The 15,977-nt window shown below is 42.5% G+C and overlaps 1 protein-coding gene across 1 annotated transcript in view; it reads right to left on the bottom strand.

The window, feature by feature from the left end:
* Positions 1–15,977, bottom strand: part of KIAA1217 (KIAA1217 ortholog) — a 331,386-nt gene that overhangs the window by 91,892 nt on the left and 223,517 nt on the right. Inside the window, exons 5-6 of the mRNA XM_006773828.2 lie at positions 14,091–14,289; positions 8,773–8,866 (exon numbers count right to left, since the gene is read on the bottom strand). Coding sequence (XP_006773891.1) covers positions 8,773–8,866; positions 14,091–14,289 — 293 coding nt within the window. The remainder of the gene's footprint in view (positions 1–8,772; positions 8,867–14,090; positions 14,290–15,977) is intronic.

The following is a 15,977-nucleotide window of genomic DNA, read 5'->3' as shown; positions in this document are numbered from 1 at the left end:
TTCGTAATACTTTAAGCAATAAAACTAAAAAAAAAATCATGTTTACTTTTACTCCCCCAAACTTGACTACTAAGAGCCTACTGTAGACTGGAAGCTTTACTGATAACAGAAATAGTCGATTAACACATATTATGTATGTTATATGTATCCTATACTATATTCTTACAATAAAGTAAGCTACAGAAAAGAAAATGTTATTAAGCAAGTCATAAGTATGATATAGTCCCATTCATTTATTTTTGCTTTTATTTCCCTTGCCTTTGAGGTCAAATTAGTAAAGTAGTACCTATGTTTTCTTCTATTTAGTTTATTATTTCAGATCTTATATTTAGGTCTTTGATCCACTTTGAGTTAATTTTTGTGTATGGTGACAAACAGCAGTCATTTCATTCCTTTGCATGTAACTTTCCAATTTTCTCAGCTCCATTTAAGAGGTTTTCTTTTCTCCATTGTACATTTTTGGCTCCTTTGTACAATGGAATATTACTCAGCCATAAGTAAAGGTGAAATATTGCCATTTGTGACAACATATATGGGTCTTGAGAATGTCATGCTAAGCGAAATAAGTCAAGAACCATGTGATTTCACTCATATGTGGGATATAAAACTGAAAGCAACAAATGAACTAACAAGACAGACAAACAAAAACTCACAGACACAGATATCAGTATGGTGGTTACCAGAGGAAAGGGGGGTGGGGAGTGGTAGCAAAAGTTAAATGGGGTCAAATATATGGCGATGGAAAGAGATTTTACTTTGGATAGTAAATACACAATGTAATATACACATGATATATTATTGCACATATGAAACCTAAATAACTTTATTAACCAATGTCATCCCAATAAATTTAAATAAATTTTTTTTAAAAAGTCATCAAGAAGAGAAAATGCATTTATGGTATTGCACTGTAAATGAAAAAAATCTGCCTATAAGTGGACCACACAGTTCAAAATCATGTTGGTCAAGGGTCAACTGTGTCTCTTCAGAATCTTGCACAAAAGCCTAAACCAGAGAAGTGTTGGGAGAGTGAATCAGTGAAACTTCACAATAAAGGAGTCAGACGAACTGTTCTAAAATAATCACTCCTACTTTGTAAGTTTGGAGGCATTTAAAATACTGACTACACAATCTAGAGGCAAGATTTGTCCTACTGAATTATAAATACAGTAATTCGTTATCTGGAGATTTGTTTACTTTCTGCTATAGGGGAACTTAACTCCTAAGAATAAAATGCAGATATGTGTACATCCCTTAATTTAAACTGACAAATCTGGTGCTCTCATCTTAAAACTTCAGGGCTATTCACTGCTATAAAATTATATTGATAGGAAATGTTAGGCTAGATAGGTACTCATATTTCTCATTTTGGTCAGGAACTACTTCTGGGATAAACTAGGGAATATGTTGCAAACCTCAGACATTTCCAGTTATAAGTTCTTGTACTGATCTTAGGAGAGAAGGCATTAACTGGAAATTCGTGATGGAAAAAGTACTGAAGTGAGCCCCCTTTTCATCCAGACATGTAATGAGAATTTTCTCAAAGCAGGACAGTGTCCAAGAGAAACACAAGGAGTTTTCTTTAAGAAGCTTAGAATTTAAAAAGGACTTATATGTGCATATCAATACCTACAGTGCAGGCAGGAAAAGGTGAGTGTGCTATGAGAGGGGGCAGAGGTGAAGTTCTGTGGAAGTCAGAGAAGAAGAAGTGGTGAGTGAGGCCTAAAGAAGAGAAGAGTAAGGGGAAGTTAGATGACGACAGTGGCTTTTGAGTTAGGTCTTTAAAAATGGGTGGCACATAGACACTGATGATGAAGACAGGAGCGTGGAGAAGAACAGTAGGGACCACAGGAATGCATAAGAAGGCCAGTTCTGAAGATGACCGGCCTGGCTCTGAATCCAGCTCCACTTCTGAAAAGCTCTGCGGCTTTGAGCAAGTTCCCTAACCTCCCTGATCCTCCTTCCACATCTGAAACAGAGCGATAGTAAGAATTCCTTTCACACTGGCTTTTACTGAAAAGTCAAATGAGCAAAATGCTCATTTTTCAAAATGCTCACCATGGTACCTGGTCCAGAGTATATCGTGAATATGTTATTATGTGAGTGAAGGGAATACTGTGATGGTTGGGTCAAGGAGGGCCTTGAATGAATCAAAGAAAATTAGGAGTGTTTTCTGATTTCTATGGGATTCTCTTCTTTTCCATTTCTATAGAATTATTTCATTCACCCCTGCCCTCCGCAAGTCCCAAACCCTACTCAACCAGAACACTGGCCTGAGGACAAAATAAAAATCTCAATTACATTAGGAAATGGGCACATACTTCTGCTTTTCCTTTACTTTGACTTTTCCCCCCCTCCTTTGTTTTTGGCGGGATACCTTTTTAACCTTTCCAGAAGAGAACAGAATCAAACAAAGTCAAATATGAAAAGACACTGTAATAGAATTAAGAAGTGAAACAAATACTTTAAAAGAATATTTTATGTGTTCTAAAATCTTAGTAGAAGCATCATTTCAAAACTTGCAAAAATCACATGGAAATATCAAAAAAAGGGAGACTGTGGCTGAATCCAAAGAGTAAGACAGATCTGGGTTCAAACCTGACATCTGACATTTACCAGGTGTGTGGGTCTGGGAGAGACATCATTGCCTCAGTTGTATCATCTGTAAAATGGAGTCAGAATACCTATTTTGCAGAGTTGTTGACTAATTTAAATAATATGCAAAGTATTTAACACATTGCCCACTATATATAGACACAAAAGAGTCTATTATCCTAAACCCAGTAAAACAATAGTAGAGAATGAATATTATTTATATCCTGAGTGATTCCACAAGATATAATAGAGTTCATATAAATTATTACAATTTTGCTCCCCCAAAAGTCAAAGTGGAACGCAGGACAGAAAAAACATGAGAGGAGGGAAAATTAAAAAGAGAAGCCAGGAACAAAGCCAGCACACAAAATACACACTGCAGAATGCCTGTACACTTGCTGTGGGTGGGCCACAAATTTAATTCTAAGCTTTAAAGTAGCAACACAAAGAGGGAAAATGATCACTTCTAAGACTCAGTGTGTCCACATGATAAAAATAAACCAGGAGGAGCACAACTATTTCTGGTGATGAGAACAGGGAGATATTTTAACAGTGGCTTCTCATTAATGACAGAAAATGAATAATACAGCATTTGTAGCACTGCCACTACACTACTCAGGGCATCACGTTTGACAAGTATTTACACTCACCAAGCATAAGACACAAACTGGCTCTCGGAGGGATACAAAGATGAGCATGAGAATGGTTGTGCCTTTGGAGAACTTACAGTCAGGGGTGAGATGAACACGCATTTAAATGATTATAACACCAACAGAATGTGCAAAATGTCTCCCTAAAAGAAAGATGAATTCTGACAGAGCATTAGGGAAAGCTTCGCAGGCAGTCTTTTATTTGGCCTCTAAAAGCATGAGTTTAATTTTTTACACTTTATTATGGAAATTTTCAACCATAAAAAGTAGAGAAAATAATATAACAGACTACCATCATCCAGTTTTGACATTTTTCAATATTTTACCAATTTTGTTTCAAATATTTCCAAAGCAATTTTTTAAATTTGCTTTGCTGGAGTGTTTTAAGGCAAATTCCATTAATCGTGCCATTTGACCTGTAAATACTTTAGTATGTCTCATTTTTAAAAACACAACCACCAAGTCATCATTATGTCCATCAGGATTACCAGCTATCCCTTACTATCATCTGATTCCTAAAATATGTTCAAATTTTCCAAAGAGTTTCAAAGATACCTTTTATAGTCGGTTTGTTCTAATTAAGATTCAAACCTGGCATTTGGTGTTATTTTATAGAAGAGACCTAGAGACACAATAGTGTCCCCTCCCACCATTTTTTTTTTCATGCCAGCATTCTGTCACTGGCATCAGGCAACTGTCCCGTAGTAAGATGCATGGACTTTTGAAAGGCAGACATGTGCGGTGGGAGAGTGCATTTCATACGCTTGGAGCAAGAACTGTGAGGCAGCTTTGCTGGGTGTTGGGGCGGAGAGGATACTGATCACTGGCCTGTGCTAGTCTTTGCACAATGGGAAGTTGGGCTTAGGGAGATGACTTCAGAAGCAGTTGTTAGAGTGGAGTAGGAAGAGTTGGTTCAAGGCCGTTGCCAATAGAAAAACAGTGAACGCTGCACCTACAGCAGGACGGCAGTGTTGCTAACAGCCTGGAACGTGGAGTGCAGAGGCCTGGCTTCCCTTCTCAGCTCCACCTGCTCTAGCTGTGTGGCCTTCGGCACATTTTTTAGCACACCTGAGCAAATGTCTCCTGAGTTATAAACATGAGGCAGTACCTGCCTCAAAAGTTTGTCTTGAAGATTAAATAAAATTACCCTGAAAAGTGGGTAGTAAATGCTCAAAAAAGTTAGCTATTGTAAGAGTAGCAGCGCAGGCACTGGCCAAAGGGTCATCTGTCAGAGGCCTTGCACAGCGGAATGGTCCCAGTGACAGTAGGATGTGCTGAGAAACAGGAGTTAGGCCAGAGGTCACACATGAACTCATTTTTTTGGTTGATTTTTCTTTGTTAAATGGCATTTAAATATATAAAATAAATATTAAAAATATAAGTCTTTGTTTTACTATGGTTGCAAATATCAAAAAATTTCTATATGTGACACGGCACCAGAGTTAAGTTAGGGTTTTTCAAAATGCTGACACGCCGAGCTCAAAAGGTTCGCCAGCACTGAGTTAGGCAATTGAAGACTCACTAATAAGTAAACTTTTTAAATCTCTTCTCCCCAACCCTCAAAACACACATATATGTGTACACACACACACACACACACACACACACACACACACACCATCTCTCACAAAGATAGAAAAACAGGAGGAAATAGCTTGGCAGAAAAAAGAAAAGATTACGACTTTGTGTGTGTGTGTGTCTTCAGCAACAGATACACCGGAAACATTAGAAGACTATCCATGTAGAGAAAACCACTTGGAAACTGAGCATTTGGGTCTTGAACTCTTTAGAAATGGCAGAGCCAGGGCTATAGTTTCAAGGATTGTCTACTTTGGCATGATTAAATCAGTAGTAAGATAAAAATCACAAGTAAAAAGGTGAAGATAAAAAAAAAGCAAATTAAAAAACACACAAACTGGAAGTCGGCCTGAACACACTGAAGACCATAGAGGGCAAGAGGAAGGAAAGGAGTTTGTGAATATAAGAAGTGTGTCTGAATGTGGGCTGGGATTTAGAAATGGCTACAGTGTAATGGAAACCCAGGTTTCTAAGGAGACTGCGCATCGGTGTCAAATGCAGAGCGCAAATAGAAGAGGTCTGGGAGGCAGCGGCTGAACCGGGTGTTAGGAACTAATTTAAGACGCAGGGCCGATCTGGGGATTGTGCTCTAAATGCAAATCTGGGAACTATCTATACACAAGGAAAAATTAAGGACATACAAGAGGGAGCAAAGTGAATGTCGGGAAGTAAGTAACCTCAAAGTACCTGAGAAGGTGGAAAAGCCCGAAGACTGACAAAGCCCTGGCTTGGTGGGCGGGACGTCGCTGGAGGGTCCCGTTGAGAGCCACGGAACGGGATGGCTCCTCTTCGAGTTGTACATTTGTGAATTACAAACCCATGAGAACATATGTAATTTTTTGCAGAAGGGCCTGTTCCACATGGTGACGACAGTACCATGGGAACTGAATTATCAAAGCTACTATTTAATGTAACAAAATAGGGACGGAAACATTCAGGAGCCGGGCGCGTTCATTCCAGCAGAGAACCACAAGTCTCATGAAATAGGCCAGCCTCAAAAATGCGCAGCGAGTGCAGAGTGAAAAACTAGACACGTCCCCCTCACCAAGCACATATGCCGAGCGCGCTCACCACCCCAGAGCGAATGCTTTAGTCTAACGTGCTTCCTGAGTTACACCGCTACCATCAGAGCCCTGCTCTGGAGCACGGACTGTGTTAGACCCAGACTCTTACATCCTTTCTTTCACAGGCAAGACACTCAATTCATTGTGTAAGGGGAGTTTCAGAGGCCACTGAAAAGTTCTGGCATTGCTGGTGTGGCGCCTCTGCATGGTCCATCCAATGTTTTCCATGACACGCATGTGCCTTGGTAACGAGTGGGCAGCTGGAGTGACCATCCCGCGGCCTCTGGAGGCTGCTGAGGGAAGGTGAGTGACAGGCGGGGCAGGGCTGCCACGCGCACATTGCAGACATGCGGGAGGATGGAGCGCCTCTCCACCCACCGTGCAGCTCAGTTTAGTCTACCGCAATTCATCCTTGCTCTGTTCTCTGTTTCTGTTCTTTACCATGAACCATGGGGCTATGCAGCTGCGCTCCAGACAGGACTCAACACAGCTTTCTTTCCTTTCATGGAAAGGCAGTTACATTCATCAGGAAGGAGAGAGAATTCCAACCTCTCGAGCCAAGAGGTGAGGCTGAAGGAATTCCATGTCTTTTAATTTCTGGAATCTGCGATGAGACCAAGTGGCAAACTGCAGGCACAATCACACCCAGTTGGTTTTTAGACTGCGTTCTGTTTCTCATTTCTAACTCATCTTCACTGAACCTAAGAGCTTTTCAGTGGGTTGGATGGTGAACATTTGTTGTCTCCTCAGCTGGGGACAACAGTTGATTTTTCTCACACAAAAAATTACTGTCGAAAGTACGCTGTGGGCAACTCAGAAAGTGATCGCTAGGGTCTCATCTTAAAGTAAAAAACAGGACAACTTCACCGATAAGTTCTGAATTCTAATAGGCTTTGTCCATATGGTTACTATTTGATTCTCCCCATGCTCGCGGATGGCCCCTTATGCAGGTACCACATCTGCTTAAGAGTTAAAACAAGTGTCCTCCCCAGCCATAAACAAGATTTTCAGAGGCGATTCTGGGACTGCTGAGCGGGCTCTATGTAATGAAAACAGAAAGCTGAACACCATGAAACTCCAGTTCAAAGGCTAGACATATCAAACACACAGATTTCCCAGGGAGAAAAGATTCCTAAAAATGTCACTGAGAAAGAGAATAACGAAGCAATAAAAGGCACAGGGTTTTGTGATATTCAGTCCATGCAGCCTGGCCGGCAGGCCTCGATCTGTCTTCACCTGGTACTGGTTTACGTTTAGAGTGGAATTGGCTAAAAATAAACCTCAAAATCCTAGATGGTCTGAAGTAGCCACACGGCCTTCGCTTCAAATCACACACCATGTCTGACATAAAAAAAAAAAGCAGCAGTTGAGTATGTGAGAGCCCTCTTCCTCCAGAAGTGTAGGTTCTGATGTCACCACAATGTCATCACTCATATTCCAGGCCAGAGTTACCTAGAAATCCTCCCAGCACTTCCTATTGGACCTCCTGGCCTCTTGGTCCTAAACTCACATACCCTGCGTGGTAGACAGAACAATGATGTCTACATCCTCCACCCTGGAACCTGTGACTTTAAAGTAGGGAGACTATTCTGGGGTATTAGGTAGGTTCCATGCAATCACAAGGGACCAGGGTTAGAGGTGTGATGACGGTACCAGGCCAGAGAGATGCTATTTCACTGGATTTGACAACGGAGGATGAGGGCTGCAAGCTGAGGAATATGGGTGGTGCCTAAAAACAGAATAAAAGGAAAGAAAAGCCAACATCCCGCTGACGACCCCTAGATTTGAGTCCACCCATGCTGGATGTCTGACCTATAGGACTATACCATAGTAAGTCTGGGTCGTTGAAGCCACTGACTGTGTGGTAACTCTTATGGCTGCGGCAGAAAACTAAACGCTGTAGGAAGTGGGGATGCTTCACCTCAGGCACTTCTCTCCAGTGCTAGGAGCCGGTGCCTGGCTTTCTCTGGCAATAAAACCCGTTCATTTCCTTTTTTTCTAGTTAAACTCCAGATTCCAGCAGAGTGCTAATCCTCAGAAAAGATGGTATATAATAGCACAGCATCTTCTAAATTTGAGTGTGGGGGCGGGAGGAGGCAGGAGGTGCAGTGGGGGAAGTTAATCTTTCTTTTATCCTCCCATTTTCTTTCAGAGAGATGTAACACTATTGTTAGAAACACAATCCCTTTCTAGTGGACCTGCATTAATGTGGTTTGAAAATCTGCCTTTTCAGTTTCTCTGCTCTTTTTTTTCCCTCCAAAATACCTCTGTGTGCTGTGAATGTTTGGATAATCTGAGATGATCTAAGTGGAAAGAATTTTAGCTCCCAAACCATGTAGTTTTTCGTACTATGCCCTCAATCAATTCAGATAAGATTTGATAATATTTAATACACAGCAACAGCAAACAGTCCTGAATTAGAAGGTGAATAATTTAATTAGCATGCTAAGACTTGGAATAGCTGATGTAAGAACATTAAAAGATTTTACATTCAATTATTTATGGGGTATTCTTTTTCATTGCGGTTTGTATGCTAGCTTTATTTTAATTGGAGAAAAATAGCAAGAGATCCTCTGAGCAAGTTAAGGTACTATGGATCAAGAACCCATTTATGTAAAGATTTTTCAGGATCCTCTTGGGGTGAGGACATCACTAAACTCCATGCCTAAGAGGAATGAGTCTGTGTGAGGCCCTGTTTCAGTCCCTTTGCCCCAGATGACCAGAAAATATTTCTCTACCAAGAAAACAAATGAGTCGTCAGACCAAATGAGTGGTGAGAACACCCAAAACCTGGTGGTGGGGTGTGATTTCATCAGGAGCACATACCAGAAGAAGAGATGGTTTAACCCACCAAATAAAATTAAAAATAGAACGGGAACACTTACCCTCAGGTCTCCGTTCAAAGTTTTTGGCGTGTGATTGAACGCATGTGCGGGATCCTTGTTATACACTTTGAGGAGCGATCTGTCCTGAATGTTCCTGGAATAAAAAACATCAGTAACTGTGGCAGACGAAAGGAGCCTTACTTTGGCCATTGTCTTTGTCTGCCCATAAGAATCAGGTACAAGGCAGCAGCAGACAATCCAGCTGTTGTCCACAAGCAACCAGACAAAAGTTCTTTTACCACAGAATAGGCAAAAATAAATAAGGAAAAGAAAAATGACCTCAGTTTTTCTTTCCTTTTTTTTTCTTTTTTCTTCTTTCTGTGTAGTTTTCCACCCATTGATAGAGGGTGGCATGGAATTTCTTAAGATATTGTGCAAAGAAAGGTAACACTTAAAGAAACAGTAAAGCTCCGATATCTACAACATGCTCCAAGAGATTTGGTTAATATTTAAATATTTAATTGCTTACTTTACCCAAACACCCATTTTTCTGCTTATCACATGAATGCACACACACACCAAAAATGCTTTCCCCCTTCAAACAGTTTCGGCAAGGAAAAGAATATCTATTTGCAGCCCCCCCAAAAGTACCACAAAGATCAAAACAAGTATCGTTACAATGCCTTCTTTTTCTTCCACAGTGGGTTTTAAAAAATACTTTTCTACATACAAGTTGAATGAGTGGATGCACAGGGTATTGAAACGGAATAGCTGCTGATCAATTCTTCCACCTGTCTCTCTCTCCTTCTGAACCCAGCATTTAGAGCTGGGGAGTCAGTCACACCCCAGCAAAGAACAGAAGTCCCACACCTTTTCTCAGTTCCTACCTTAACATTATTTAAGACCATATGAGTTGTCTACGAAGTCCTTTTCCCTTCATATTCAGATTTCATCAGCAGAAGGGCCACCCAAGGCCCTGTCAGCCTTGCCTGCATGGTGATTCCTTCCAGGGCCAGCGCAGGGAGTGTGGGGAGGATGGGGGTAGGGGGGACGATGTTGCAGGAGGACACATTCCTTTCCTCCAGGTGCAGCCACACGTTTCGTGGGCTGATCGCAATCACTGGGATTACTGGGTTATGTTTTTGTTTTAAACGGAGTGGAGAATTCTTGGACTAGTCTTGCTTCCCTCTTTTAAATACCCGTCAGTAATTGCTTTGAAGCAGTGACTAGCCCAAGCTTGCACCATGACTCCAGGTTTCAAGTAGCTCATTAGAAGTCAGCTTAGGGGGGCATGTGCGGTTCTTGTTATTAAGGGGCTAGGTTACTCTGAAGGGGGAGTTCACAGGAGGTGAGAATGTGGGGGTTCACTAAAAAAATTCACCCTGTAGCTTCGGGGAAAAGTCACAATAATGATGTGGAGAAACCGAAAAACATACTTGAGCCATGAAAAAAAACCTGGTGTGATTCTAAAGGTATTTAAAGTACCTTGGTTTATAATTAATTTAGAAACATGTTCATCCAAGATGAACCAACACCAAAGGCCCAGATTTCATTTACCATGGCAACATTTACAACACAGCATTTGAACCTGAACTCTCTGTGGCATTTCCCTAAGGAAAATATGAAGAACCCAACGCAATGATGAAACAGCCAAACTTGTAACAAATATATTCTCACTTCCAAAAATACTGAAGAATGTAAAATGAAATTTGTCTCTGGGTTCAGATGAAAGCCATTGTCGCCGAAACCGGTTTGGCTCAGTGGATAGAGCGTCGGCCTGAGGACTGAAAGGTCCCAGGTTCGATTCCGGTCAAGGGCATGTACCTGGGTTGCGGGCACATCCCCAGTAGGAGATGTGCAGGAGGCGGCTGATCGATGTTTCTCTCTCATCGATGTTTCTAGCTCTCTATCTCTCTCCCTTCCTCTCTGTAAAAAATTAATAAAATATATTTAAAAAAAAAAGAAAAGAAAGCCATTGTCTTCATTTAAAATCCACATGGTACATTTTTTTTTTGGAGGGGAAAGAGGTTTTATATAACAGTAATGTTGAGAATTTATTTGATCATTCAAATAAGATATACTTGAAGCATTTTATGCATAAAAGCAAAGAAATAGAATAATTATTTGGAAAGGATATGGATATATATATATATATTTATATATACATACATTTTCTCCACATTTTTAGACCCATTTTTATAAGTAAATCAAAACACTAAAAAGTAAAATCTAGACAAATGACTTCCCAATTAAACATTTTAAAATGAGATTTAAAAAAATCAGGCTATTTACACTGTAGCATGAGGATAAACAAGATCATAATTTTTGCAAATATAGACATGTCAACTGAAAATTATCAATGTTAGAAATGATCACTTCTCTCACGCACTTGCTTGAATTTGCCTGAAAAAGGACCATCTTAATTTGGGAAGTTGGGGGACCTTTCCTTTTTGTCTTCCCTCCCACTTCCCTCTTTGTGACTATGAAATGATACTCCCTCAGAATGCTTAAAGGAAGTATTAGTAGTACTCTGAGACTTGGGGAATGCTCTAGAATATTGGGCCTTATCTACACTAATAAAAGAGAAAAATGGTAATTGGCGTACGACGCTACCCTTTTCATTGGCTAATCAGGGCTATATGCAAATTAACTGCCAACTAAGATGGCAGTTAACTGCCAACAAAGAGGGCGGTTAATTTGCATATGTAGGCACAATGCAGGGAGGCGAAAGGGAAAGCAGGAAGAAGCCCCCTGCCACTGACAGTGATCGGAACCCCAGGGGGGAGCTAAGAGCTGAGGGGCAGGGCAAAGGCGGCACTGGGGCCACCTTAGCCCTGCCCCCTGGCCATGATCAGAGAAGCAGGCGCCTTTTCCGCCTTGGCCAGTGAGAGCAGGAAGTAGGGGTGGAGCCAGCGATGGGAGCTGGGCACGGTCAAAGCTGGCAGTCCCAGGGCTAGGGGTCCCTTGCCTGGGCCTAAAGCGAAGCCCATGATCGCGGGGTCACTGCAGCTGCAGGTCCCCGCTGCCCGGGCCGGACGCCTAGGCCCGAGGCGTTAGGCCTGGGCAGGGGCGGAGCCTGCAACCGCGGGGAGCTGGGGGTCCCCTGCCCAGGCATGATTCCTGGGCCAGAGGCCTCAGGCCTGGGCGGGGGGCAGAACCAGTGATGGGGGGAAATGAGGGTCCCCTGCTCAGGCCTGACGCCTCCCTCAGAACGTTCATTCCCTGCTCAGCTCATCTGGGCCACAACTGTCAGAGGCGTCAGGCCTGGGCAAGGGGCCAATCCTGCGATTGGAGGGTGATGGGGGTCAACGCCTGAGGGCTCCCAGTATGTGAGAGGGGGCGGGCTGGGCTGAGGGACACTCCCCCCCCCAACACACACACCCAGTGCACGAATTTCGTGTACCGGGCCCCTAGTCTTATATATTAAAAGCCTGATATGCTAAGTGTCTGACTATTCAACCAGTCACTACAACATGCAATGACCACCAGGGGGCAGATGCTCCGACCATAGGTTAGCTTGCTGCTGGGGTCCAGCCAATCGAGGCTGGGCGAGATGGGTTGGACATGCCCTGGAGCTCTCCAGTGGTCCTTCCCCGGCCCCAATCATCCACTGGTGGGGTCCCTCAGCCTGGCCTGTGCCCTCTCACAATCTGGGATGCCTTGGAGGATGTTGGAGAGTCAGTTTCGGCCTGATCCCCAGGCCTCTAGTTGTAATATAAAAATTCTTGCATGAGCTGTGAGGCAGTGGGTCCAATTGTTCATAATAACCTCATCAGTCTTGAGCTCCATAATCAAAAGTGGCTTTGCCTAGTTTCATGCTTATTTGTTATTATCATATCTCTCAATTCCTCTAACTGCAAAATGCAGACATTCAAGAGGAGTGTTCTAAAATGTCACGTCCATGTAAAAACTCTACATGGGATTATATTACCGCAAACATACTCTTTAAACATAACATGATTACTTCATGTTTAAGTTTATGCTTTATAAATTTCCTTTTATTGGTGACAGCCTGGTTAATAATTTATTTCAAAAAACAAACATGAATTTTCTGTTACTTATGAATATTTAAACATGTTTTTTTTTTTTAAAAAAAAAAAGCAGGAAGGTTATGCAACGGATGCAGCACCCTCTACCTTAGGGCATGTGTCAAATTTTGAAAGCCCTCAATTGCTCATACAACTTGGCACTTGCCTAAATATGACATTGCGATCACTGTTAGATATTTATCAGTTTACATTTATTATGCATTAAAGGCACATTTTTAAAAAGTGGTTTCTACTAATTCCACAATGAAGAAACAGGTCAGCCTGCTATTCCCCAAAGGGCAAGTACTCAGAAACTCAAGCTGTGGCCCAGATGAGCTGAGCAGGGAATAAACGTTCTGAGGGAATAAAAAATTCTTGACCAAGAATGTGGACAGTCAGGTTTTGAATAGGTATAGCCATGAACTGGCTGCGTGATCTTGAGTAAGTCCATTAACTTTTATGCATCTGAATGTCTGGTACTATAACATAAAAGGCTGGAATTGTCACTAAATAATTTTTTAATTTCTAAAATGCTTAGAGGCTATACTAGCACCTGCTTGTTGGTGTTAATTTAAGTCCTGTTTTTCAGGCTGTTTGTCTGGGACAGATTAGATGGGTCCCTTCTGCTCTATACACAACACCACCATAGCCGATAAAGATGCTTTAATCCACTGCAGTAGCAGGCGTCCATGGAGCCTCACTTTAGGGTATATTCTACTGGGCGCCCTGGAGAAGCCCACCTGGAGGAGATCCTTTGGTAAAGGATCTCCAACTATTTAAGAAACAACTGGGAAGGGAGAATCGTCTCAGCCTCCTTTCCTGTGGACAGTAGCAGATCCCACTGCTTTTATTCTGACTGGCTCATGTGAAGAATGACTCAGTGGGATCATTGCCTAAGATGTCCTCAGGCTTGTCTGTGAGGGCAGAGCAGCTGAGAAGTTGGGAAAGTTCCCGTCAGAAGTAGTTCCCGTCAGAAGTAGTGTCTTCAACTCTGACGACCTTGATCAGGTCTCTCCGCCTGGGCCTCAGTTTCCACAGCTCTTAGTTACCTGGTGGACTGGATCATTTCCTAAGTTCTTTTCAGACGTAACATGCAAAGATCTCAGTGGGAGAAGTCTAGACACCCTTGCCTTTGTAAACCACTTCTTTGTAAGTGAATGATGGAAAGCCAGCGAGTGAATTCCCACCTGGGTGAGATAAGCCTGCCAGGTAGGAACAGGCTTCTTCACTGGGCCACAGACAAAGTAGGACTCATACAAACTGTAGCAACACTAAACGCAGTATGGTACACACACACACACACACACACACACACACACACACATACACACACACGGCGTGACTACTTACCTTACATCATTTAGTTCATAATAGACATTTCTGCTCTCGTCTTTGATGTAAATGGCGACACTGGGCGACTCCAGCATTTTCATGGTGAGCTGCTGTGGGAAGGCACTTACGAAGAGAGCCCGGATCGTGTCTGCACTTGTGATTTCGTTGGGCATCCTGAGCTGCTTGGTTTCATCTCCATACTGGAGATAGAGAACCCCTGCGTGCAAAAGGAGCACAGCGGTCACTCTCAGGCCAAGACTCAGGACACGCAGCACAAGCTAAGCCACCTCTGTCTGGCCACGTGCAGGAAATGCTGTGGACAAGCTTGAAAGCATGCAATAAGAAATATATGTTCGGAATTTCCAAGGGGTGCACTCTCTGGTTATCTCAAAAAGTACCCATTTTTATTCTTTGGGAGTCCGGGCAAGTGTTAAAGAGGCTAATTTTCAATTTTTTTTTTAAAACCAAAAGAATAAAAAGCGAACCTCTGGCAGCCTAAAGCAAAAGCCAATACTTAATCCCCTTGAAAGGTAGACTTAGGAATTTAACAGCATAGGGTGATCCCCCTGCCCCCGCCCCATGTCTTTCACTAACTAAAAACACATTCAGTATAGCAGGGGTCCTCAAACTTTTTAAATAGGGGGCCAGTTCACTGTCCCTCAGGCCGTTGGAGGGCCGGACTATAGTTTTAAAAAAAAACTATGAACAAATTCCTATGCACACTGCACATATCTTATTTTGAAGTAAAAAAACAAAACAGGAACAAATACAATATTTGTATTTGCATGTGGCCCGTGGGCCGTAGTTCGAGGACCCCTGCAGTAGAGCCATGTGTAAGATATACAGTTTAAGTCTTTATGGTCCATTCAGAAACATTTTAAGTGGCAATGTTACAATATTTCTGCGATCTAACACATGCTTATTTAATGTTTACACCATGTGAAACTTTAAGGAAAAAGTGGCAGCCTGATGTCTTAGAAAGAAGCTAGAACAAGTCAGTTGCACAAATGAAAACAAGCACAGGATCACAGGATTCCAGCATTCCAGAGGGTACGTGGCTCCCAAGGAACCATGCCTATAAGAGTAGCCATGCTCTTGTAAAGTGCAGTTTCTTCCAAGATCCGGTCTGAGCTTGGCCATGTGACTTTCTTTGGCCAATGGGACATTAGCAAGTGTGATGCAAAACGGAGGCTAGCCAAGTGTTCGCACACTAGAGCTTGTCCTATTGCTGGGCATGGTCGTGGGTTCCCCTCACAGAATCACACTCCCGTGGAGTCCAGGCAAACATGTGGAGGCCGCATGGAGAAAAATGGAAGCCCTGACTGGTGGCCCCACTAAGCATCCGTTCTCCAGCCAGTCATGAGGGTGAACCCTCTTGGTAGGGGTATCCCTCCCTCCCGGGAGAACTGCCTCCATCACACGAAACAGAAGTCATATGAAACAGAATCGAGAGCCTGGCCCACGTTGCAGAATCATGAGCAAATAAATGACTGTGTTTGTTTTAAGTCACTATGTTTAGGGTCATGTGTTACTCAGGAATAGATAACCGAACCAGGGAATGGGAGGTCCTGACATTCAATTTGTATCCTATTGTGAGAATCTACTGAGGAGGGACTACTACTTACTACTAGACTAATCCTTGGCAGGAGAGATTTAAAAGAGAACAGAATATGACTTCTGGTTAAATATGGCCGTTTGTGTAACACATTTACCTCTTTCTCCTCCTGAAATTCCATTAAAATGACAATGAGGAATAAAAAAGCAAACATTAAAGAATCAACAGAACAGGAGAGGAAACAATAGCAGGCAAGAGAAAGCTGACACCTACGTCTTCAAGGAGACAACTCCACATAAAATGCAGGCCCAGGGGAGCTCCGGAAATGAGCACCAGACTCTGAAGGCAGG

The sequence above is a fragment of the Myotis davidii genome, unplaced genomic scaffold (assembly GCF_000327345.1).
Source record: "Myotis davidii unplaced genomic scaffold, ASM32734v1 scaffold86, whole genome shotgun sequence".
NCBI lineage: Eukaryota > Metazoa > Chordata > Mammalia > Chiroptera > Vespertilionidae > Myotis > Myotis davidii.
The sequence above is the reverse complement of the archived record's forward strand: the minus strand, read 5'-3'. Positions and strand labels throughout refer to the sequence as shown.